Source organism: Chiloscyllium punctatum, chromosome 33, assembly GCF_047496795.1.
Source record: "Chiloscyllium punctatum isolate Juve2018m chromosome 33, sChiPun1.3, whole genome shotgun sequence".
Taxonomy (NCBI): domain Eukaryota; kingdom Metazoa; phylum Chordata; class Chondrichthyes; order Orectolobiformes; family Hemiscylliidae; genus Chiloscyllium; species Chiloscyllium punctatum.
The window spans coordinates 4,086,450-4,113,825 of record NC_092771.1 but is presented as its reverse complement, the minus strand read 5'-3'; the positions used below and the strand labels follow the sequence as shown (position 1 = coordinate 4,113,825).

The 27,376-nt window shown below is 42.0% G+C and overlaps 1 protein-coding gene across 4 annotated transcripts in view; it reads right to left on the bottom strand.

Moving 5' to 3' along the window:
- tjp1a (tight junction protein 1a) overlaps window positions 1-27,376 on the bottom strand; it is a 193,181-nt gene that overhangs the window by 1,476 nt on the left and 164,329 nt on the right. For 2 of the 4 annotated variants that reach the window (XM_072552729.1, XM_072552732.1), the window contains 5 exons: window positions 24,333-24,551; window positions 20,879-21,048; window positions 12,269-12,728; window positions 5,291-5,505; window positions 3,925-4,068 (listed from right to left, as the gene is read on the bottom strand). In XM_072552729.1, the coding sequence (XP_072408830.1) occupies window positions 3,925-4,068; window positions 5,291-5,505; window positions 12,269-12,728; window positions 20,879-21,048; window positions 24,333-24,551 (1,208 nt within the window). The remainder of the gene's footprint in view (window positions 1-3,924; window positions 4,069-5,290; window positions 5,506-12,268; window positions 12,729-20,878; window positions 21,049-24,332; window positions 24,552-27,376) is intronic. The other 2 variants (XM_072552730.1, XM_072552731.1) reach the window with 2 other exon arrangements.

Genomic DNA, 27,376 nt, shown 5'->3' with positions numbered 1-27,376 from the left:
TCATCCAGACACATGGAGCAGCTTTGTGGACCAAATTTGCACCCAATATGCCAACATTTTTATGTACAGGTTCGAACAAGACTTCTTCTCTATGCAGGATCGCCAACCAACATTATACACCAGGTACACTGACAACATTTTCTTCCTCTGGACCCAATGCGAGGAGTCACTGATTAAACTACACAGTGACATCAACAAGTTTCATCCCACCGTCAAACTCACCATTGGACTACTCTTGACTATCTGTCTCATTCTTGGACACATGCATCTCCATCAAGGATGGACACCTCAGCACCACACTCTACCACAAACGCACAGACAACCTCACAATGCTACACTTCTCCAGCTTCCACCCAAGATATATTAAAACAGCCATCCCCTATGGACAAGTCCTACGCATACACCAGATCTGCTCAGATGAGGAGGAACGTGACAGACACCTGGAAGTACTCAGGGATGCCCTCACAAGAACGGGGTACGATGCCCCATTCCGACGTGCCACAGCAAGGAACCATAATGACCTCCTCAGGAGACAGACATGTGCTGCAACCAACAGGGTACCCTTCGTTGTTCAGTATTTCCTAGGAGCTGAAAAACTACACCATGCTCTTCGTGACCTGCAACGCATTATCAATGTGGATGAGCACCTCACCAAGACCTTCCCCACACCTCCACTACTTGCCTTTAAACAACCGCCAAACCTCAAACTGATCATTGTTTGTAGCAAGCTGCCCAGCTCTCAGGACAACACCATAAAACCCTGTCACGGTAGGCGCTGCAAGATGTGTCAGAGTGTGGACATAGACACCACCATTACGCGTGGGGACACCTCCCACCTTGTACATGGCAGGTACTCATGTGATTCAGCCAACATTGTCTATCTTATACGTTGCAGGCAAGGATGCCCGGAGGCATGGTACATTGGGGAAACCGAGCAAAGGCTACGACAATGGATGAATGGGCACCGCACAACCATCAACAGACAGGAGTGTTACCTCCCAGTTGGGGAACACTTCAGTGGTCCAGGACATTCGACCTCGGACCTTCGGGTGACCATCCTCCAAGGCGGACTTCGGGACAGGTGGCAGAGAAAAGTGGTCGAGCAGAAGCTGATAGCTAAGTTCGGTACCCATAGGGAGGGCCTCAACCGGGACCTTGGGTTCATGTCACATTACAGGTGATCACCATTGCACTACACACAGAGAGGCACTCCTATACAAATGGACACACATTACACAGATGCACACACAGACACCCACACACACCCTTACAGACACCCACACTCCCACATCCACCCCCTCACAGACTTAAGACACTCTGCACTCGCTACACACACACACATATACACTTTCTCACACTCACAACCCCCAACCCAGATAGACACACACACACACACACACACATACACAGAGACAGTCAAAGATCCACATGTGCAGACATTCTGTGGGGTGAATTTGTACTTACAGGGTTACATTGTACTTTGCTCAAAAACTGCATGCACTCATGTAGAACTCCATTATCTCACTTTTTAGATTAGAATCAATCTAAACATCATGGCATAGACAGAGAACACAGGGGGCCAACACCTTCAACATATTGTCTAGCTATCATCCATTGTTAACAGCTAACCTGAGAATGCAACTTTTAAAAAAGGTTTTGTGATTTACAGATGAAAGAAGTGAAACTTTCATGGTATTCAAATAGATGAAAGACAATCAATTTTTCAATGTATAATTTCAGTTATATCACACTGTAAATGTTTGCTATAAATTCTGTGTGTTAGGATTGAACCCTCCACTATCACCTGATGAAGGATCAACGTTCCGAAAGCTAGTGTGCTTCCAATTAAACCTGTTGGGACTATAACCTGGTGTTGTGTGATTTTTAAGTTTGTACACCCCAGTCCAACACCGGCATCTCCAAATCATAGAAAGAAAGGAATTGCAACATATTCATTTTTGATTCATTATTAATGTGCAATGTTAATATTTTATATATGAACACTGCATGCTGCACATCAATTCTAAGAATAAAGCTTAAGCAAGAAGTTTTACAACTGATACTAAGAGTTGGTTATGAACGAGTAAAGGAGTTGAAGGGTCTTGAGCATCAGCATTTCCAAACACTAGTCAAAAATTCAAGTAGAGACTGTCTGAGAGTTTTAAACGCAATTAATTAATAACTTGGATAAAGTTAATAGAGAGATCAGGGAAGGCACAAGGGACAACTCAACTTAAGTGACAATCTTTGTGCTTTCTGATCATATCTGCAAGACAGCTAGCAAAGTTAGGGATGGCCACACAATTAATTGACTTGCAAATGTTACACAGAGACATGATTAAGCAACCCTTAGGACAGGGTGTATTAAATGACAAGTGACAATTCAAACAAAGCCAGAGTGGGATAGTTAAACTAATTCAGACCAATGCATTAGATTGTTAATAATGCTTAAATCAAAGTTCAACATTTATCCGGAAGCTTCCAATCTGATGGATGACAATAATTTGACACAATTTGGCAAATTGACATAATTTATGATATTTCAGTAACCAGCTGGAATAGAACAGTGCATAAGGTCAGAGTACTGAGAACAGGAGTTGGGAGGTCATGTTGTGGCTGTACAGGACATTGATTAGGCCACTGCTGGAATATTGCATGCAATTCTGGTCTCCTTCCTATCGGAAAGATGTTGCGAAACTCGAAAGGATTCAGAAAAGATTTACAGGGATGTTGCCAGGGTTGGCGGATTTGAGCTATAGGGAGAGGCTGAACAGGCTGGGGCTGTTTTCCCTGGAACGTCGGAGGTTGTGGGGTGACCTTATAGAGGTTTACGGAATTATGAGGGGCATGGATAGGATAAATAGACAAAGTCTTTTCCCTGGGGTCAGGGAGTCCAGAACTAGAGGGCATAGGTTTAGGGTGAGAGGGGAAAGATATAAAAGGAACCTAAGGGGCAACTTTTTCACACAGAGGGTGGTACGAGTATGGAATGAGCTGCCAGAGGAAGTGGTGGAGGCTGGTACAATTACAACATTTAAGAGGCATTTGGATGGGTATATGAATAGGAAGGGTTTGGAGGGATATGGGCTGGGTGCCGGCAGGTGGGACGAGACTGGGTTGGAATCTCTGGTCAGCATGGACAGGTTGGATCGAAGGGTCAGTTTCCACGTTGTACATCTCTATGACTCTAATAGAGAGGCTTAGTGAGCCAATCTGCTTGTTCAATGTATCACTTTGGCCATGCTATGTTTAGAAAATCCTGTATCCTTTGCTTCCAACACTTTGCTCCTCTGCAGCTGTCTTCAAGTTACTGCAACACTGAGTGCACCAAAAGTCACTACATGCATGCCCTTCACAGCTCATTCCAGTCCAACACTGGGTCAAGTACATTCCAATTTACACATCCTATCCCATACCTTCCAACGAATGCTTATACCTTACTCCTGGAGGTCAACCAGTGCTAAACCTGTTGCAATGAAGACCCTATAAATCTCGCATTAATTCATAATCACAAATTGTATAAAAGATGAACAGGTTTCTTGCACCCAACAGTGAAAGTAACACCAGCAAAATTGCAATCTTCAAACATTAGCTAGTTTAACACAAAGAACAGGCGGGTATTAGCCTTCATCGATTGTCAAAATTATTTTCTGCATATTCTTCCAAAATCAAGAAGCTGGTTTTAATTCAGTCTCTGTGTTAGATAATTATAAGTGCATGACATTTATTTACAGAACGAACCTGACCTCTAGAGTGAAATGAAGGGAGCTGACACTAGTCAAAGAAAATTCAACAATACAAATTAAACACATCCTAAACAAACTGAAACAGAGCAGGTAAAGAACTGGAGAGCCACTCCTGTACCAAGAAAACTCCAGATAACGCAGAGAGAGACAGAGTGAGAGAGAGAGCGAGCGAGCATACCCGACGAGGAATCTGAGGATTTTAGAGCAAAAGACCAACCATCTGGAGTCATAGACGCACAGTGAGGTAAGCGCAGCTCCACAGGCTTCAGGAACTTCAAGCCATGGGGTCCACACATCACCAGTGGGCTCAGGAGTGTTTCACCTAGAAAATAAAAGACATTAAGATCAATGTATTAAAATTAGAACTGAATATAGAGGTGAACAAACGAAGTGGACCCCTGAGAAACAACTGTGGCTCATCATTCACAAATGCTTCTTCCTGTCAGTCAGCTTTCCTGCTGGTAAAACCTAGCTGCAACAATGGATTTTGCTTCGCTAGATCTTTTATGCATTTTCACTTTTACCTCAATCTTGCTCTTGACTAAGAATTGGAGCTCATTTTCTGGGAAGCATAGATCTCCAAAAACATGTTTATCCTGGAAATTGTGCAAATATTGCAAATACCTGCAAAAATATATATTCCACCCTGGATATTTCTGCAATGCTATGTAAAACATTAAAGTGAATCCATGTCTAATGTGTCACTTCAAAATGGAAGTATCAACAGGCACTATTTGTGATAAATTTTGTCAAGAGCTGAATTCTATCCTTCAACCAAGATCAAAATATTAATTGATTACTTGCCTTGTTACAAATGTGGGATCATGCGGTGAGCAAATTAGCTACTGTGCTTCTAAATTCCAAGCAAGACTTTACCTGAAAGAACTTGACTGGCTGTAAAGAACTTGGATCATTCTAAGATTGTGAAAGGCATTAGACTAATGTTCCATTACAAACCATGTAGAACATGCAACATTACAGATCATAAGAAAACACTAAACTTCAACTTAGAAGTTCCAACACCCATATTTTAAACATGAACTCCAACAGCAACACTCAATTGAAAAGCATTAACAAAAGCACGCAACGTTGACTGCAAGTCTACTTTGCTAACACTTTGTTCATTTACTTAGCATGGGACAAGTGTTTCAGAAAATACCACTAACAAGCTGCACCTCGAGAAATTAACAAATGCATTATTGAAACAATTTCACTGTATTTAATTAAGTTTGTTATGCTGATGGAAAGCTGCTCAGTCTTGCTTGTCTGACATACAAGACATAGGATTTGCCCAATCTACAGCAAACGCTTGTTGACAATACTGCTTTAACATTAGTGACTGAAGATCACCTGCATCAGCAAAATGAGTGGCGCATACCTTTAAGGAGCTTGATATGACTATCAGCATCAGGAAGGCAAATATCATATTTTGAGATGTTGCCATCTAGCAGTACGGGCAATGTGACACGGTGGTGGTGGGGGCGGGGGGGGGGGGGGGGGGGGGGTTAAATGAATCATTTTAAAGAAGGAAAGCTAGTTCTCACCTTTCTCTTTGTCCAGAGGAGGGAGGATACTGTTGTCTCTGCAGACCTTAAAGTAGATTTCCTGTTCCACTCCTTCTGGAATGGCTCCCTTTGGAATTATGATACTCACTCCAGTCTCAACAGAGCTCAGCACACCACCATTGCTGTCAAAAATTCCCCGAGCTGTTGCAACTACCGTGTGACTATCATCATCATCATCTTCCAATGCACTAGGGCTGAGAAAAAGCAAAGTCAGTCAGCATTATAATTGTATCAGACGTCTCTACAACAACTAGGTAAGGACTTGAGAGTAAAGGATAATCACCATGTGTGAAGAGAAGACATGTCATTACACTATTCAATGATCAACAGCTAAAACATTACAACTCTACCCAGTCACTGACTAATCTAACATGCGTTTGACCTATTCTTGGTTTGATTTCCATTCTTCATTTATTTGGTTTTGTTGTATACTTGTTGCATGAACTCTGTACTCATCAAATCTAAGAGCATCAGCGCTGGAGAGCTCATTGTTACCGAATCAGGCAAATGTAGGTCAGTTAAAGCACTGACCAGTGATGAATAACATCCTCTCTATTCCTTTTCATCTCTCCAACTTCAGCATAGTGCTGCATCAGTTATTTTTTTCCCTATATGATATCCAATGTTTCAAAGTCCAAGGACAATGTTGACACTACAAACAGCAGAGAGATAACAGAATTTTGCACACTGTTCCACAGCCCTTAGCAGCATCTTCAAGATGTCTTCAAATCAAACAGATGCAAAGAATTCATAATACTGTCCTCTTTGACAAGCTGCTTAGCCTACAGTAAATAATGAGTCCCTGAAGCCTTTTAAAAGTGTTATGAAGTTGAAAGCTTGTACTATACCTTTGAGAGAGAGAGAATGCTGTTCTGAACTGAGAACGGAGAAGCACATGTGTATTTGACTAATGGCAGTCCCAGAGTGCACTGGAAAATTGAAAATATGTAATCTTTGGCTGGGAAATGAATAACTGAATTTTGGTTGCTGTTTTGACAATAATTCCAATTTAACTAGTTTAAATTATGCCCCAGGATACTAAAACACAATCACATTTGAATTTATTGTTTTGCCAACATTTAACTAATGGGACAATCTGATGTTGTGGGGTATAAGAATGTGGACATTTTGAAAATTGGTCAGAGAACAACTGCTGCAGAGAGAGAAACTGCTGGAGAACTAATTGCCCATCAAACATTTTGTTCTCAAAGAAATTAGAAAACTCTCTCAATCAAAAGGTACCTTTTCATGCAAAGTATACTCACAGTAAAAAGAAAGAAAATAACCCAGAGAGATCAGCAGCAGGAAAATTAAAGATAGCAGAGAAAACAACGACTGAGAGTTTCAGATTAAATGAATGTAATTTTATTAAGTGTCTTATTGGAACAGCATATTGTAATAGAATTGGAGTCACAGTGTAAGCAATTAAGAGAAAGGTGGGGCTTAGATTTTTGAATTTTTTTGTTTAATTTTCACTTTAGATAAGATTAGATTACTTACAGTGTGGAAACAGGCCCTTCGGCCCAACAAGTCCACACCTACCCTCCGAAGTGCAACCCACCTAGACACATTCCCCTACATTTACCCCTTCACCTAACACTATGGGCAATTTAGCATGGCCAATTCACCAAACTGCACATCTTTGGACTATGGGAGGAAACCGGAGCACCCGGAGGAAACCCACACAGACACGGGGAGAATGTGCAAACTCCACACAGACAGTTGCCTGAGGCGGGAATTGAACCCGGGTCTCTGGTGCAGTGAGGCAGCAGTGCTAACCACTGTGCCACCGTGCCACCCACGAGTAAGAAAATAAATTGATGTTATTTTCTTTAAATAGTGGAATTTAGGAGTTCTCCGTCACTCATTTTAATAGATTATGACAAGGGGCGAGCTTTTCTGGGTTTTTAGTTGACTTAACAGAAATGGTTTGCTTAGTGTTATGAAGTTGAAGACGTGTACTGTAACTTTAAGAGAGTGATTGCAGGCATCCGTCATGCGACTGTCAGCAGTCTCAGCATATGCTGAAAGTATGTAACATTTGGATGTGAAACAAATACCTGAGCTTGGTTGCTATGTTTTCACAACAGTTCGAATTTAACCAGTTTAAGTTATGCCCCAAGATATCAAAACCCAATCGAATTTGAATTTTACTGTTTTGACAACATTGGACCAATGGGACAATCCAATGTCTTGAAAATAAAAAGCAGGCATTTTGAACAGTTAGCCAGAGATGGAGCACCTTTCGCCATCAGCAGATTGCCCGCAAACCCTCTCTCTAAAAGGTACCTTTTTCAAATGAAAAATTTGTACAGCAGAAGAATGAAGACGATTATAGGACATCTCCAATCAGAGGAGAATTAACACCAGAGAAGACAGCTATCTGGTTTTGAAAACTGATTTGCTGTAAATTTAAAAGGGGTTTCCTGAATCAGTATATAGTTATAGAATGGGAGGTAAATAACAAATCTTTAAGAGAAAGGAGGCTTAGTGTTGTAAATAATTGTTGTTTAATCTTCATTTTAGAGTTTAAGAAAAAAGGCATTTTTTTCTTTAAGTAGTGGAATCTAGGTAGTTCTCCCATCACTCTCTGTTTACTATGAGGCGAGGTGAGCTTTTTGTGTGTTTGGTTTAATTAGCAGAAGGGTTTACCCAATGTCGTAACAGTGTTGTAACAAAGGGAAAATTGACTATTTCTGAAAGTGGAGCACATTAATCAAATTTGCTTCATGTCACATCATTGCAACAACTCTTTCCCAGTACCTGGTTTGGTTACTGGGGACAGTTGAAGAGGAATGACTTAACCGCTTTTCCGAAAATGGCTGCATGCTTTAAACCATTGTTTTTCCCTCTCCTGATGATATAATGTAGTAGGTGAAAACAGAGATTGCACTATTGGCCAGATGGATGCGTGCTTGATGGGTCTGATTTTTATATTTGCCCAGTTCATAAAAGGTCAAATGGGTAAATCAGTTAGGATAGGTGGCCTAATGTCAGAAGTAACAAAACTTTGAAAATCATCACCAAATGCAAATCTTATTGGCACATGGAAGAACATGGGGGTTCAAAATAAAAGCCAGAATCAATTTGTTCAAAGCAAACCATGCTCAATTACTATGTTCAAGCTCTTCAATGAAATAAGGGAGAAGGTTGAGAGACAGACAGAACATAGACCATAGAACAATATAGCACAGAACAGGCCCTTCAGCCCACGATGTTGTGCCGAACATTTGTCCGAGCTTAAACACCCATCCATGTACCTATCCAATTGCCACTTAAAGGTCACCATTGATTCTGACTCTGCCACTCCCACAGGCCGCGCATTCCATGCCCCTACCACTCTCTGGGTAAAGAACCTACGGACATCCCCCCTATACCTTCCACCCTTCACCTTAAATTTATGTCTTTTGTAACATACTGTTGTACCCGGGGAAAAAGTTTCTGACTGGCTACTCTATTTATTCCTCTGATCATCTTATAAACCTCTATCAAGTCACCCCTCATCCTTCGCCGTTCCAATGAGAAAAAGCCTAGCACTCGCAACCTATCCTCGTACGACCTATTCTCCATTCCAGGCAACATCCTGGTAAATCTCCTCTGCACCATCTCCAAAGCTTCCAGATCTTTCCTAAAGTGAGGCGACCAGAACTGCACACAGTAAACCAAATGTGGCCTAACCAAGGTCTTGTACAGCTGCAACATCACCTCACGACTCTTGAATTCAATCCCTCTGCTAATGAACGCTAATACACCATAGGCCTTCTTACAAGCTCTATCCACCTGAGTGGCAACTTTCAAAGATCTATGAACATAGACCCTAAGATCCCTCTGCTCCTCCACCTTACTAAGAACCCGACCATTAACCCTGTATTCCGCATTCTTATTTGTCCTTCCAAAATGGACAACCTCACACTTGACAGGGTTGAACTCCATCTGCCACTCCTCAGCCCAGCTCTGCATCATATCTAAGTCCCTTTGCAGCTGACAACAGCCCTCCTCACTATCCACAACTCCACCAATCTTCGTATCGTCTGCAAATTTACTGACCGACCCTTCGACTCCTTCTTCCAAGTCATTAATAAAAATTACAAACAGCAGAGGACCCAGAACTGATCCCTGCGGAACTCCACTTGTAACTGGGCTCCGGGCTGAATAGTTACCATCTACTGCCACTCTGACTTCGACCGGTTAGCCAGTTCTCTATCCAACTGGCCAAACTTCCCACTATCCCATGCCTCCTGACTTTCCGCATAAGCCTACCATGAGGAACCTTATCAAATGCCTTACTAAAATCCATGTACACTACATCCACTGCTCTACCCTCATCCACATGCTTGGTCACCTCCTCAAAGAATTCAATAAGACTTGTAAGGCAAGACCTACCCCTCACAACTCCGTGCTGGCTGTCCCTAATCAAGCAGTGTCTTTCCAGATACTCATAAATCCTATCCCTCAGTACCCTTCCCATTACTTTGCCTACCACCGAAGTAAGACTAACTGGCCTGTAATTCCCAGGGTTATCCCTATTCCTTTTTTTGAACAGGAGCACAACATTACTCCACTCTCCAGTTGCCTAGTACCACCCCTGTTGACAGTGAAGACGAAAAGATCATTGCCAACGGTTCTGCAATTTCCTCTCTTGCTTCCCACATAATCCTAGGATATATTCCATCAGGCCCGGGGGACTTGTCTATCCTCAAGTTTTTCAAAATGCCCAACACATCTTCCTTCCTGACAAGTATCTCCTCAAGCTTACCAGTCCGTTTCACACTCTCCTCTTCAACAATACGGTCCCCTCTCATTTGTAAATACTGAAGAAAAAGTACTCATTCAAGACCTCTCCTATCTCTTCCGACTCAATACACAGTCTCGCACTACTGTCCTTGATCAGACCTACCATCATTCTCGTCATTCTCATGTTTCTCACATACGCATAAAAGGCCTTGGGGTTATCCTTGATCCTACCTGCCAAAGATTTTTCATGTCCTCTCTTAGCTCTCCTAATCCCTTTCTTCAGCTCCCTCCTGGCTATCCTGTATCCCTCCAACGCTCTGTCTGAACCTTGTTTCCTCAATCTTATGTAAGCCTCCTTCGTCCTCCTTATAAGACATTCAACCTCCCTTGTCAACCAGGGTTCCCTCACACGACCATCTCTTTCCTGCCTGACAGGTACATACATATCAAGGACACGTCGTATCTGTTCCTTGAAAAAGTTCCACATTTCAACAACATCCTTCCCTGACAGCCTATGCTCCCAACTTATGCTCCTCAGATCCTGTCTTACAGCATCGTATTTACCCTTTCCCCCAATTGTAAAATCTACCCTGTTACACGCACCTATCTCTCTCCATAACCAAGGTGAAAGTCACAGAATTGTGGTCACCATCACCAAAATGTTCACCCACTAACAAGCCCATCACTTGTCCCGGTTCGTTACCAAGTACCAAATCCAATATGGCCTCCCCCTCTGGTCGGACAATCTACAAACTGAGTTAGAAAAGCTTCCTGGACACACTGCACAAACACCACCCCGTCCAATTTACTTGATCTAAAGAGCTTCCAATCAATATTTGGGAAGTTGAAATCGCCCATGACTACTCCCCGGTGGCTTCTGCACCTTTCCAAAATCTGTTTCCCAATCTGTTTCTCCACATCTCTGCTGCTATTGGGGGGCCTATAGTAAACACCCAACAAGGTGACTGCGCCTTTCCTATTTCTGACTTCAGCCCATACTACCTCCAAAAGCAGATCCCCCTCGAACTGCCTTTCTGCAGCCATTATACCATTTCTAATTAGCAAAGCCACCAACCCCCCTCCTTTTTTTACCACTCTCCCTAATCTTACTGAAACATCTGTAACCAGGAACCTCCAACAACCATTCCTGTCCCTCTTCTATCTATGTTTCCGTGATGGCCACAACATCGTAGTCCCAGGTACCGATCCACGCCTTAAGTTCACCCACCTTATTTCTGATACTCCTTGCGTTGAAGTATACAGCATTTGGTAAACATTCTCAGAAGAGGCTTAGCAAAAGCTGAACCATATAGAATTGAAGATCTAACTAGAAAATTGACTGAGTGGTAGGACGGCATGGAAATTGCTGAAAAAACTGCTCTGTTGTGCTCATCAAAACAATTCATAAAAAATATCCAAGTAAAACACGGTGGCACAGTGGTTAGCACTGCTGCCTCACAGCACCAGGGTCCCAGGTTCGATGCCAGTCTTGGGCAACTGTTTGTGGAGTTTGCACATTCTCCCTGAGTCAGCATGGGTTTCCTCCGGATGCTCCGGTTTCCTCCCGCAATCCAAAGATGTGCAGGTTAGGTGAAATTAGGTAAATTGTCCATAGTGTTAGGTACGTTAGTCAGAGGGGAGTTGGTTACTCTTCGAGGGTCGGTGTGGACTTGTTGGGCCAAAGGGCCCGTTTCCACACTGTAGGGAATCTAATCTAAAAGGAAATCAACATTTATACCATATGAGGGAGAGATACTGATTGGTTGACAAGTGGATACTGGTAGACAGTAGTAGCTATCAATAACATACCAGTTAATGATGACTGCCAGATAACTACTGGACATTAGTTATCAGATTATCAAGGCAGTCCTCACTTTCTCCTATAACAAATAATCATTCTGGTTTCAACAGAAATCTGGTTTGTCCTTTCTATGAACCTTGTTCTGAAAGGTTAAAATAAAAAAACTTTGACATTTGATATAAATCAAACCGTCCTGTTCCCAGAGTTATGATGCGCTACCCTAGTGCAATGCAACACAATCCAATCTCACGCTGAGGAACAGCATTTTTAGCAGTTAAACATGTCAAGCATGCTAGCTCATATATGATGCTGGCATAGACACTAAGTGATTCCTTTGAGGACTGACTTTAAAAAAAATGCAATGGGCACAAGCACTGAAAAGCATCCATTCTTTGCACAAATGTTAATGTCAAGCATCTTACCTTACAGGAATGGCTTTAGGTACTGCGTGGATGTTGTTGGTCTGATATTTAGATCTGTGGTCAGACGGCTTGGGGAATGTGTCAGTGCCACTATCAAAATCTGCAGGATGTGGAGAACTATGCATTTTTGAGGGTGGGTCTGGCTTGGTTTGTATCGGAGGTTCACTAGGTAGGAGGTTGTGATCAAATTTTGGGCTCTCAAACTTGCGCTCAAAAGGCCGTGCGGCACTTGTGTACGGCTTTGGGGTGAATCGATTGTATGCTGCAGCTGTTTGCTTCTGGGTCTGCTCCATTCCATTTACAGTGGCTCTTTCAGAAACAGGAAAACTTTTCTGCGGATAAAAATTTGAATGAACAGTTTCATCGCGAGCAGTAGATCTGAAAGCTTGAGCTTTGCTTGGAGGGGGGAGTTCTGGCTTTGACTGTAGAAGACTGGGCATGTCCCGAGGCATTGAATTCACTGGAAAGTGAGAGGAACAAAACACGAGTTAGTTAACATTTCTTCAGTTCATAAACAAGCATAGAATGATACCGTGCAGGGGGCAGCCATTCGGTGGGGGGGGGGGGGGGGGGGGGGGGGGGTAAGACAGGAAAGATATATATGACTGACGATGAGCTTAACCTGAAGATCACCACACCCTAGACAAAGCGCAAGAAGGCAGGACCTTAATAAAAACAAACTTCATGTGGTGCAGGAATTGAACCCACACTGTTGGCAGCACTATATACTGCTGTCCAGCTAACTGACCTCACAGCACAATTAAGCAACAAGTGGTAGAGGCTCCCCAAATGTCTCCATTCTCAATGATGGGGAAGCTCTGCATATGAGTGCAAATGCCAAGGCTGAAATATTTTGCAACAATCTTAACTCAAAGTTGGCAAGTGGCTGATCCATCTCCACCTTCTCCTGAGGTACACAACATTACAGATGCCAGTGATCATCCAATTCAATTCACTCCATGTGAGGTCACAAAGGGGCTGAAGGCACTGGATACTAAAAGGACCAATAGCCCCAACAACTTTCCAATAATGGCACTGAAGATGTGTTTCAGAACTCATTCTTAGCCAACATGTTCAAGGATAGTTACAACATTAGAATATCCAGCAATCTGGAAACTTGTCTAGGTTATGTCTTGCCCACAAAAAGCAGATCAAAACCAACTTGGCCAATTACCACCCAAGTCTACTCTAACAACAGTCAAGTGACTGAATATGTCATCAACAGTGCCATCAAGCAGTACTTAGTCAAGAAGTAGTAACTGATGTCAGGGTTCTGCCAGGACTATTCAGCTTTTGACCTCATTGCAGCTTGGTCCAAGCATTTATAAGTGTATTGAACTAGAGAGAAAGTGATGATATTGATCTTGATATTAAGGCCATCAACTTATCCTAGTATGGTATTAAAAGATCTCAGCAGAACTGCAGTCAATGGGAATTGAGGGCAGAGCTATCCACTTGTTACAATCATAATGAGCACAAAGGAAGGTGACTGTGGTTGTTGGAGATCAATCACCTCAGCCACAGGACATCATTCTTCCTGAGTAGTACCATTAGCCCAACAATCTTCAATTGCTTTCCCTCCACCATTAGGCCAAAGATGGAGATATTTCCTAATGATTGTAAAATACTCAACACCATTCTCGACTCCAGATACTTAAGCAGTCCATGTCCAAATTAAGCAAGACTTGAGACAATATCCAGGCTGGGGCTGCTAAGTAGTAGATAACGGCATACAAACACAAGGCAATGACAATATCCAATAAAAGAAAATCCAACAATTGGCTCTTGCTAATTAAAGGTGTTACCATTGCTGAATTCCCCCACTAATATCATTCTTTTGGTGGTTGTGGTGGAATTGTGGCGGGGGGTGGGGGATTTCTTTTACAAAGAGTACACCTCCATCATATGGACAATTCAATTCAGGAGTGTGATGGAATATTCTCTGCTTGTATTAATGAGTATAAGTCTCAAGAACACAAGAAAATGGACACCATTCAGCACAAATTGGCACCACACCAAACACCTTCAACATTCATTCTCTCCACAACCCTGATATGCAGTGGCAGCAGTGTGCACCATGTGCAAGACACACTGTATAAACACACCAATGCGCCTTTGTCAGTGCCTTCCAAACCAATGACTCCTATCCCCTAGAAGAGCAAAAGGAGCAGTTACAAGGCACGTCACCACCTGTCAGTAAGTTTGCCTCCAATCCATACAACACCCTGACTTGAATCTATATCACTGTTCCTTCACAGTTGCTGGGTCAAAAACCTGGAATTCTCAAGCAGTGTTCTAGGAGTACCTTCATACATGGACTATAATAGTTCAGGAAGGCAGCTCAACATCGAAATAATCTGTGCAATTCTGATCTCCCCCCCCTATTGGAAGGATGTTGTGAGACTAGAAAGGTTTCAGAAAAGATTTACAAGGATGTTGCCAGAATTGGAGGATTTGAGCTATAGGGAGAGGCTGAATAGTCTGAGGCTGTTTTCCCTGCAATGTTAGAGGCTGAGAGGTGACCTTAGAGATGTATAAGATGAGGGGCATAGACAGGTCTTTTTCCCCCGAGGTGGGGGAGTCTAGAACTAGAGGGCATAGGTTCATACTGGAAGGGGAAAAATTTAAAAGGGATCTAAGGGGTAACGTTCTCACACAGAGGGTAGTGCTTGAATGGAATGGTGGAACCGGGTACATTTAAAAGGCATCTGAATGGGTATATAAAAATAGGAAGGGTTGAGAGAAATATGGACCAATTGCTGGCAAATGGGACTAGATTAGGCTAGGATATCTGGTCGGCATGTACGAGTTGGATCAAAGGGTCTGTTTCCGTGCTGTACATCTCTACGATTCTATGACCTGCTTATAGATAATAAATGCCGGCCTAACCAGTGATGCCAACATCTTTAGAAATGAATTTTCAAAACGCCTGATCCTAACTGCATTGAAAGTCTAAACCTATTAATTTGGCTACAAATCAACAAAAAGTAAGTCAATACACTCAGCAGGAAGCACGTCATTACCCTTCAATGAGAATAATTTATCCATTAGGAACCTTTTATTTACTATCGATAAAATGCATTTTAAGGACGATTGTTGAGGTTTTTGGATTTGCACTCATTAGGTAAAAATGGCAAGAACACCAGATCTCAAAGTGATCAACAGTTTACATGAGAAGACATTACTAATTGATTGACTAGGGTATTATCATGGAGAATGCAAAGAATGGCAGTCCCCAAACTTTCATTAACTTGAAAAATGCAAAGTACATGGACATGTTCTTCCTGCTTACAAAGAGCAGAGCCCTGCGAGTAACTTCTAGCACGAGTCAGTGAGCCAAGGCGAGATTAACTGATAACCTTAAATTATTTGTCAGCATAATACTTAGTTCAAGCAGGATGTACTGCAAATGTTGTCTAATCATGGAATCATATCCAATGAGTGACACTATGCTCAAAATTTTGCAAGTACAGCCTGGTTTAGAAGTCATTATTCTGATGCATAATCATGAAGGCATGCACTGTTTCATATGATCCACAAAGGGACATAGTTTTAGGGTAAGGGCCAGGAGATTCAGAAGGGATTTGAGAAAAGAGATGTTTTCACTCAGTGGTGGAATCTCCAATGCCATACCAGGGAAAACAGAGGAAGCCAGAAATATTTAGATGAGCACTTGAAATATCATAACATTCAAGGATATGGGTCAGTGCAGGAAATTCGGAGTAGTGCATCTTTAGTGGTAGTTGCTTTGGCGATGACTTGACGGGCTGAAGGGCCTCTTTGTGCTGAACACCCAGATGTATTGCTTACATATCTGGCATCACACTTCAACGCAATTCATCTCTCACTTTAGTCATTTTGTGGGAGACAGAGCATGTTTTTGGATGACAGCATTCCATTAGTGAAGAATGCCACTCATATTGCGATTGCATAGCAGTATTATGTAAATAGCTAGCTTCACCTGTAGCCCATTTTGATATTGAGACACCTCATCGTTATATGGTAATCTGAGGTAGACTGGGCACTTTTCAGAACCATAAGTGACAGCCTGAGACCCATCCATGCGTTTGAGAGCTGCGAGCAATGATCTAATTGACATGGTCATTATTCCGCAGGTTAGTTCTGATCTGTCCTATTTCAACATATAGCCTGCACAATGAGCAATAGCAATAGGGATCAGAAATTCTTTCCTCCAAGTCTTAAATACTTACTGAAACAAATTCATTCTCAGCACCAATCCCTTTGGAACAGGGGAATGGGAACCAGAGGTGTAGTTGCAGTGCACAGGAGGATGAGAGTAGGAAGGACAGGATTTCAGGGTCACAGGAATGTGCTGGCAGACAGCAAAGTGGTTTGAAGTGTGTATACTTCAACACCAGAAGTATCCGAAATAAGGTAGGTGAGCTTACAGCATGGATAGGTACCTGGGACTTCAATCTTGTGGCCATTTTGGAGACATGGATAGAACAGGGTGAGGATTGGATGTTGCAGGTTCCAGGGTTTAGATCTTTCATTAAAAACAGGCAAGGCAGTAAAAGAGGAGGAGGCGTGGCCTTGTTAGTCAAAGATAGTATAACAGTGGCTGAGAGAATTTTTGTGAGGACTCGTCTACTGAAGTAGTGTGGGCTGAGGTTAGAAACAGGAGAGGAGAGGTCACACTGCTTGTAATTTTTTGTTGGCCTTCGCAGAGTTCCAGGGAGGTGGAAGAGAGGATTAGCAAAATTATTCTGAGTAGGAGTGAAAGGAACAGGGTGGTCATTATGGGGGACTTTAACTTCCCCAACATTGACTGGAAATGTTATAGATCGAGTACGTCAGATGGATCAGTTTTGTCCAATGTGTACAGGAGGGTTTCCTGACACAGTATGTTGAAGGGCCAACAAGAGGGGAGGCCATACTGGATCTGGTGCTTGGTAATGAACCAGGCCAGGTGTTTGATTTAGTTGTAGGTGAGCACTTTGGAGAGAGTGACCATAATTCGTTTAGTTTAGCGATGGAAAGGGATAGGTACATGCCACAGGTCAAGAGTTATCGATGGGGCAAGGGCAATTATAATGCAATTAGGATGCATAGAATGGGGTAGCAAAATGCAGAGGATGCAGACAAGCACAATATGGAGCTAGTTTAAGGAACAGATAGTGTGTCCTTGATAGGTATGTCCCTGTCAGGCAGGGAGAAAGTGATAAGGTAAGGGAACCATGGTTTACCACAGAAATTGCATCTCTTGTTATGAAGAAGAAGGAGGCTTATGTGTTGATGAGGCAAGACGGTACAGATGAGGCAATGGAGTGTTACAGATCAACTAGGAAGGATTTAAAGAGACAGTTAAGAAGAGCAAAGAGAGGACACAAGCAGTCTTTAGCAAATAGAATAAAGGAAAACCCTAAAGCTTTCTATAGGTATGTGAGGAATAAAAGGATTATTAGGGTAGGAATAGGGCCAGTCAAAGACAGAAGTGGGAAGTTGAATGTGGATCCTGTAGAGATCAGAGAGGTGCTAAATGAATACTCGTCATCTGTGTTCACTCAGGAAAAGGAGAATATTGTGGAGGAGAAGAATGAGGTACGAGACATTAGACTAGAAAGGATCGAGGTTAGTTATGCACAGGTGTTATCAATTCTAGAAAGAGTGAAAGTAGACAAGTCCCCCAGGCTGGATGGGATTTATCCGAGAATTCTCTGGGAAGCTAGGGAGAAGATAACAGACGTTGGCTTTGATATTTGAATCGTCACTGTCTACAGGTTTAGTACCTGAGGGTTGGAAGATTGCAAATGGTGTGTCATTGTTCAAGAAGGGCAGCAGAGATAACCCAGGTGATTATAGACCAGTGAGCCTTACTTCTGTTATAGGAAAGGTTTTGGAAATGATTATAAGAGATAAGATTTATAATCATCTAGCAAGCAACAATTTGATTTCAGATAGTCAACATGGTTTCGTCAAGGGCAGGTCTTGTCTCACAAACCTCGTAGAGTTTTTTGAGAAGGTGACCAAGCATGTAGATGAGGATAGGGCAGTTGACATAGTATACATGGACTTCAGTAAAGCCTTTGATAAGGTTCCACGTGGTAGGCTGATGGAGAAAATGCAGAGGCATGGAATTGAGGGTGATTTAGCAGTGTGGATTAGAAACTGGCTTTCTGGAAGAAGGCAGTGAGTGGTGGTTGATGGAAAATATTCAGTCTGGAGTCCAGTTACTCATGGTGTGCCACAAGGATGTGTTTTGGGACCACTGCTGTTTGTCATTTTTATAAATGACTTAGATGCAGGCATAGGTGGATAGATTAGTAAATTTGCAGATGACACTAAAGTCGATGGAGTAGTGAACAGTGTGGAAGAATGTTACAGGTTGCAGGACGACTTGGATAAACTGCAGAATTGGGTTGAGAGGTGGCAAATGGAGTTCAATGTAGCTAAATGTGAGGTGATGCACTTTGGGAAGATTAACAGGAAGGCAGAGTACTGGGTCAACGGAAAGATTCTTGGTAGTGTGGATGTGTAGAGGGATCTTGGAATTCATGTGCATAGATCCCTGAAAGTTGCCACCCAGGTGGATAATGCTGTGAAGAAGGCATACGATTCATTAGGTTTCATTGGTAGCGGGATTGAGTTCCAGAACCGCAATATCATGCTGCAACTGTACAAAACGCAGGTGCGGCCGCACTTGGAATATTGTGTACAGTTCTAGTCACCCCATTACAGGAAGGATGTGGAAGCATTGGAAAGGGTGCAGAGGAGAGTTACCAGGATGTTGCCTGGTCTGGAGGTAGGGTCTTATGAGGAAAGGCTAAGAGACTTGGGTCTGTTCTCATTGGAAAGAAGGCAGCTAAGGGGGGATTTGATAGAGACATACAAGATAATCAGAGGATTAGATAGGGTAGACAGTGAAAGATTTTTTCTTAGGATTATGACGTCAGCTTGTATGAGAGGGCATAACTACAAATTGAGGGGTGACAGATTTAAGACTGATGTCAGAGGAAAGGTCTTTACGCAGAGAGTGGTAAGGGCATGGAATGCCCTACCTGCTAATGCAGTCAACTCAGCCACATTAGGGAGATTTAAAACAATCCTTAGATAAGCACATGGATGATTTTGGGATAGTGATGGGGACGAGCTGAGAAGAGTTCACAGGTCGGCGCAACATCGAGGGCTGAAGGGCCTGTTCTGTGCTGCACTGTTTTTTGTTCTAATCCCACTTGTTATGCATTGTCAACCTAATGAACCCGTTATCCCCACTCAGTGTTTCCTGCCTCTCAGCCAATTCTATATTTACACCAATATTACTACCTCCAACACATGGAGTCTTATGACCACCTTTGATGCGGTACCATCTCTATGGCTACCTCTTTTAGGATCCTACTTACAAACCACCAGGGTCAGAGGCCTTTTCTTCCTTTAGCCTCATTAGTCTGTTTAATACTTATTCTCTGATGCTAGTGATGGTAGTTATTGTCTTCATCATATTCATTAGATTAGATTAGATTACTTACAGTGTGGAAACAGGGCCTTCAGCCCAACAAGTCCACACCGCCCCGCCGAAGCGCAACCCACCCATACCCCTACATTTACCCCTTACCTAACACTACGGGCAATTTAGAATGGCCAATTCACCTGACCTGCACATCTTTGGACTGTGGGAGGAAACCGGAGCACCCGGAGGAAACCCACGCAGACACGGGGAGAACGTGCAAACTCCACACAGACAGTCGCCTGAGGTGGGAATTGAACCCAGGTCTCTGGCGCTGTGAGGCAGCAGTGCTAACCACTGTGCCACCGTGCCGCCCTTGTTAAACCATTGAGAGAAAACAAAGCAGTTGGAGTGTTTAAACATCTGTTTCATTGTTACTGATCAAACATTGACAAGACCCCATTGGAAAGAGTACACACCATTTCATCAATGTAAAATGATTTTTTATTCAAAAGAATTTCTAATCAGACTCTGAGATTCACATAAATATGCATATTTCATTAACAGGCACAAGATTATATATTCTTCTGTACAATGTTATGGTGGCTCAGATAGTCATGCAGCCCCACTTCATTAGTTGATGCCCAAAATTCAGAGTGTCACTTCAGTGTTGCACTGCAGGAGGCAGATTCATTCTGAAAGAAATTAAAGTGAGGCCCCTTCTGCATGCTCAAAAGTTCCACGGCATCAGAGAGATACAGGGAGGTTTTCCTCATGATTTTAACCAATTACACTTCTCAAAACAGGTTAATTGGTCACTTAAGTCGGTGCTATTTACCAGACTTTGTTGTGCAAGGTGCTGATCTTGCATACACAATAATGATCACGTTCATAACATATTAAAGGTTGCAAAATGATTTGGAATATCTAAAGGAACTCTTGAGTCATGTTACACATGGAGTTTGACTTTCTTCCTATACTATTACATTTTACAAACAAACCATTTCTTGCAATGACACAAACAGTGGTTTCAATGTGGCAGCGTGGTAGTTTACATTGGGGTACAATGAACACTGCAGATGTGTGCTGTGTTTCAAAACCTATAAACAGATTCACTCACCAACAGATGGGCAGCTATTTCTTCTATAGGTATCTTAAAGCAGACCAAATGCATTCAGAATAAATGTGGAGGGTAAGTGCATTACCTTCAGGTGGAGAAAGCTTGGGATGCACTGGCAGTGACACTGAAGAGTTCAAACTAGATGGTGGTGGTGGCCCATACCGTGACTGAAGGCCAGGCAATTGTGATACAGAGTCATATTTCTTCTCATTGATGCTAGATTTGATAACATGATCGAAGTTTGTTTGTGTACTCCTGTAAACAATTTCATAATTCTTAGTAAAGCATACTTCAACATTTACTTCTTTGTAACTGCAAGCAGAAACAATATAAAAAGGTGTTAACATCACAAACACATTAATACCCAAATCTAGCAAAATGGTGCACTTAAGATCTTATAGAGTATCAAGAGATTCAAGGGTTACAGGAAAAAGCAAGAGAATGGAGTTGAGGACCTTAGTCATGATTGAATGGTGGAACAGACTCAATGGGCTGAATGGCCGAATTTCTGTTCTGATGTCTTATGGTCACCCACTCATGACTGCAGTACAATTCTCAATTCCTCTAGTACAGAGGACTTACTTAACAATGGGATGTTTCAGAACTACAAAAGCTGATCAGGAACAATTTGAAAATTATAACATCTTACCCAATATGAGCCTATATCTTTTCTATAGAGATTCAACTTCATATTGGTGAGAATTTCAAAGGACATTTGGGAAAATGATGTAATCTGGCTGCACATTAAAATTCATTCCTTCAAGTGCAATGTTGCGAATCAATCGCACAAAATCAGTCTTTTAGTAAATTGTGTTATTTGAAACAGGCAACTGCTATCTTGTATAGATGGAATAAACCACCTTCAATTAGCTAGTCGTTAATTTGGAATGGTAATTTATTTCCATGTCAGGATAGTGAGTGGCTTAGAGAGTAAACCTCTCCCCAGTATCTGAGGAGTTGCAATTGTGTTGAATATTATGCAATCATCAGCAAACATCCCCACTTCTGACGTTATGGAGGCAAGGTCATTAATGAATGCATAAAATATTTTTAATCTGTTATACAGGTAGCTCTCCTATAACCTCAGCTGTGTTCCAGCAGAACATCGCTTAATAGAAATAACTGGGACTATGGGAAAGTGGGGTTGGGGCAGACCAGCAAAAACCCAAGCCTGATCGGCTCAAGCTTGGAGGGCCAAAGGGCCTGTTCCTGGGCTGTAAATTTTCTTTGTTTTTTTTGTAGTCATGATTGCTCAAAAATCACCCAAAAGCCTAACACAAAGTATAGCATAGCCTGAATGAAGGTTGAAATCATATTTATTAATAAAACACATGTTAACTTAACACAGCACATTTAAAAAACCTATGAAAGCTGCTCTCTGTACAATACCTCTCACAGAAAACTGCTTTGTCGGCATATGGTGCAAAGACCGGTGCTGACATCGTGCAAGCACAGAACAGTGCAGAGACCTTGGTGTGGATATTGGTGCGCACACAGAATGAAGCACACAAACTGATCCCCACTGGAATCACACGATTGCGGAGTTAAATATTCTCGAAAATGCTGTTCCTAATGGTTCTGCAACATTATAGCCAAACCGCACTGCTGAAACGCAAGTTATCCCAGAACTACCTGTACCTCAGACAACTGCAATGACAAAGGGCAAAACCTTCATGAGCCAAATCAAAGTCTACTCAGCAGTGCACAATATTGGTGTGGACTACTCTATCCACAAGCATTCTCCAGAAGAATACATACTTCACTTAAGCTCCATCCTCCAGGATACTGGATTTACTGCAAACTCACTTGTCAGAAAACAATTCACTGTCAGCCCCCTACCAAGAGCATAATGTTCAATCTAAGCACATTCCTCACCAGAGCTGTCAATCAGTATGCTGGAACAAATGCCACAAATATAGGTAGGAATGCAAGCTGTAAAGAGACAAAAGCAGGCTACAAAGGGACACGGATAGACTCAGTGAGTAAGCAACGCTTTGATAATTAGAGTACAAAGTGAGGAAAATGTGAAATTTTCTACTTTGGCAGGAAGAACAATTATCTAAATGAGAGATTGCAGAGCTCTGAGATGCAGAGGTACCTGCATTCAAATACATCAATGACAAAAGTTTAGCCTGCAGACATAGGTAATTAGGAAAGGCAGTAGAGTGGCATTTAGTATAAGGGGAACTGAACACAAAAGAAGTGAAGCTATACTTCAGTTATACAGGGCACAGGTGAGACAGCATTTGAAGTGCTGTACACAGTATTGGTCATCTTATTTAAGGTAGGATGAAAATGTTCTGAAGGTATTTCACTAAAAGTTTAATATCCAGATAAATATCTGGAGTTTGGATGGGGGTGGTTGTCTCATGAGGAAAGTTAGATAGGCTCGACTTCCAACTGCTGGAGTTCAAAAGATTAACAGGTGGCTTGATTGAAGTGGAAAAGATCTGAGGGGTCTTGGCATGGTGCATATGAAGGGATGATTGTTCTTATGGAAGGAGTTACAATTAGGGGCCACTGTTTAAAAATCAGAATTGCCCATTTAAAACAGATGAGGCAATTTCTTTTCTCTCGGAGTTGAGAATATCTTTGCAACTCTCTTCTTGAAAAAGTCATAGCAAGAGTCCTTGAATATTGAAATAGATAGATTTTCATCAAGTAGTAGAAAGAGGTAGGTTGGGTCATACATTTGAGGTTACAATCAGATCAGTCATGATCTTACTGAAGGGCAGAGCAGGCTAAAGCAGCTGGATGACCTACTCCTAATCTTATGTGTGAGTGTATAAGATTCTAGATGCCAATGACATCAAGATATACAAGGTGAACGATTAAACGTGATCTGTTTCAATAACAGAGAAGGCTTGAAGGACCAAATGGTTGCCTCAGTCTCCTATTTCCTATGCACACATAGCGGAGATAACCTGCAAAGTAAACCACTGAATGTAACAGAAATACTGTTTTAATCCAAAATAGATAGCACTCACCTGCGTCCCTCTTTTGCTGTGTTCCCATTCAGATTATTTCTCTGCCTATCTGCCCCTTCTCTCACCATCCCATTCCCTTCTCTTCCTTCATCCCACCCATTGTTCCTCTACCCATTCTATTCCGCCCCTCTTCCCTCCCTCTCCACTTCACAGCCTACTCTTTTCTCCACCTCTTCTAATCCTCCATACTCCTGGCCCTTCCTCTCCCATCCCATGCTGTTGTTCTTCACTCCTTTCCTCCACCACCTAGTCTGCCTCTTCACACCCCTCCCCTTCCTTCTGCCCCACCCCATCCACAGGGATAAAACCTTTCCCAGAGTAGCTAACCGGACAATGAGACAGCACAGATGAATGAGATAGCTGTGGAATAAAAAGGGGCAGGAGCATTAACTACTCTGTACCTTTGAATCAGTCAAATAGATCTAAGCAAGTACATTAACTGCAATCTTAATCTCATGATGGCTAGATACATTCTCACAACTACATCACATAAAAGAAACCCAAAAAAAAACTTGAAAAAGTGTAAACCTCTTCTCGTCAGCCAGCACTCACCTGGGTAAGTATCCAGTGTAGTTAGACTGAAGTACAGGTTCTGATGATTTCACAGATTCAGGATGGCTGCTGGCAGGAAGCTGAGTTGCTGGCTTTTGTTCCAAGTTTCTGCGGCCAAAATAAGACAACTGCTTCCTATAATCTTCCTCATCCTCGTCTGCGCTATAATGATTTATTCGTGGAGCTTCTTCTGGAAGTTTCATCTGTGTTTCAGGACCTCTGCAGGTAAAGACATTCAGCTACTTTATGAAAACATTACAGCCTAAACACTACAATAGAGTTCGCCAATCACACTGAAAAGATTTTTCCTATTTATATGAATTCTGTTCTGCACTAAATTTCATCTGCCACCTAAACATGAGCCTATATTCGTTTGAAGTTCTATACCTGCCTCCCTGTTCACAATACAGTTAACTTTTTTATTATGCTCAAATTTTGCACATTTTACTGAACTGTGTTGCAGGAACCTCAACATCCTGAAGAAATGTACCATAAACTATCCACTGCTCAAAAAAAAAATCCATTAACTAAATTATTTCTTGTCAGTCAGTTAATGTCATATTGCTAAAGTCCCTTTCATTCCATGAGTTCCAAGTTTGTTGTCAAAAGTCAGTGTGTGGCACTGTATTAACAGCCTTCCCAAAATCCATGTACACTATATCAACAGCACTGCCCTCATCAAACCTTCATTATCTCATCAAAAATCTCCAACCTAGATAAGCATGGTGCACCCTCAAAGTGTATGCTGGTTTGCCTTAAGGTAACACACTGTAATCCAGCTGTCTCCTGTATTAATTTTATCCTGAATTATTGTTTCCAGAAGATTCCTCGTTATCATTACCTTTACATCTTGGGGCAGCACGATGGCTCAGTGGTTGGCACTGCTGCCTCACAGCTTCAGGAACCCAGGTAAAATTCCCACCTTGAGCAACTGACTGTCTGCATGGATTTCCTCTGGGTGCTCCGGTTTCCTCCCACAATCCAAAGATCTGTAAATTAGGTAAACTGGCCATGCTAAACTACCCATTGCATTTAGGGATATGTTGGTTAGGTGCATTAGTCAGGGATAAGTGTAGAGTAATGGGGAATGGGTTTGAGTGGGATAATCTTTGGAGAGTCGGTATGGACTTGTTAGGCTAAAGGGCCTGTTTCCACACTGTAGGGATTCTCTCTCTTTTTGAGCAAAGATGTTACATTTGCAATTGTCCACTTTGGCACCATCCAAGTGCAAATATTTTTAATCAACATGTTCAGAGTATTATTACATACCTCTGCAGCAATTGGACATGAAACTAGTTCAGAGGTAGAGATACCAGTACTGTGCCACATGCCCACGACCTAAGTGTAAAGACAACTGAAAAATTACAACCAGTGCCTCCACAATTTACACGGTCCTTTCCCTCAGCATCCTTCAACGCACTGCATGTGGTCCAGGTGCCTTGTCAACTTATAATTCTGATTTTGTCAGTATTTAAACAGCACAGGAGGCGGCCACTTGGCCATGGCATCTGCAACAACTCCACAATGAACACTAACTTGGTGCCCTTCCCTATATTCTTGTACATTGCCCTCTAGAATGCCTCAAATGACTCTGCCTCCACTACACTTTCGGGCAATGCATTTCAGACTTCAACCACATTTGAAAACATTCTTTTCCTCTCATTTATATTTGCAAATCACTTCATATCTGTATCCTCTCTTCCTTTCATTTAAAAAAAAAGTTTGAATAGCTTCGCCCTATATCCTCTATCCATACCTTTATGATTTTGAAAACTTCTTTCAGATTTCTTCTTAGCATTTTGCCTTTCCAAGATCAGTTTCATTCTCTCTGATCTATCTTGCAACTGAAGTTTCTCATTCTGGGAACCAGTTAAGTAATTTTTTTCCCCCCAGTGTTCTCCAATGTGTTCATATGCTTCCTTCAGTGTGATACCCAGAACTGTACAAAATGCCACAGACATAATCTTACAAGTGCCAATCTTCTGTCTCATCAATATTAACCTTTTCAAGTGACTGAATTACCTCCTCTTTCACCATGATCTAAGCACCATCATTTTTTTTATTTGCAGAGCCATAAGCAGAAAATTAATTTAACACCTCATTCCCCCAATCTCCAAGTGCAAATACATCCTTTTTTGATCCCAAATCAGCCACACTTCTCTTTTACCAGTCTTTTATTAAAATAATCTTTGGGATTCTCTTTTAGGTTAGCTGCCAGTCTCTTCTCTTACTTTCTTTTTTGAATTCCCTCTGAAAATTTCACTTTCAATCTGGGTCTTAGTTGCATTAGCCACCTGACATATATCATAGGCACAGTTTTTCTTCTTCATCTTAATCCCATTTCTCACCAACCAGTGAACTCTGAACTCTAATATCTTTCCCCTTCATGGCAACATACCTGCACAGAACACGTTTCTCAGGCATCCCACTGTTCAGTGTTGGTTTGCCCACTAACCTTTGAATCCATCTTATCCCCACTGAAATTGGTTTTACCCCCAGTAACTTATTTATTCTTACTCTGCATTTTATCTTGCCCTTTTCTGTACTCAATCTAAATCTTGATACATAGAGAACATTGCTCAAAGTTTTTCCCTAATGAGACTTGGCTTGCCTGTTTCGCAAGGACCAGGTTAGCAGTGTCTCCTTTCTCATTGCTGGAGAATATTTACCTGAACCCAATCTAGGACCTCCTTGCTCCTCTCTGCCCTTCACACTACTGCTACCCTGGTTTACGCTTGGATGAATAAAGTCCCATTTTATAACCACACTATAATTCTCGTGTTCCTCAAGAATATCCTTGTAAAGTTATTCCTCGACATATTTCCCTTACTTGGTAGTCTGAAACCATGCCAAGCAATGTCATTTCACCTGTTTTGCTTCTTCATTCTTGCTAAATAGTGGCATTGCAAATTTTTATACTTCAATCAACATCGTAACAAAAATTATCTGGTCACTATAACATAGTTGGCCATGGGAACTTGTTGCATGCAAATTTGCTGCTGTGTTTCCAACATGACAACAGTAGCTGTATTTCTAAAGTACTT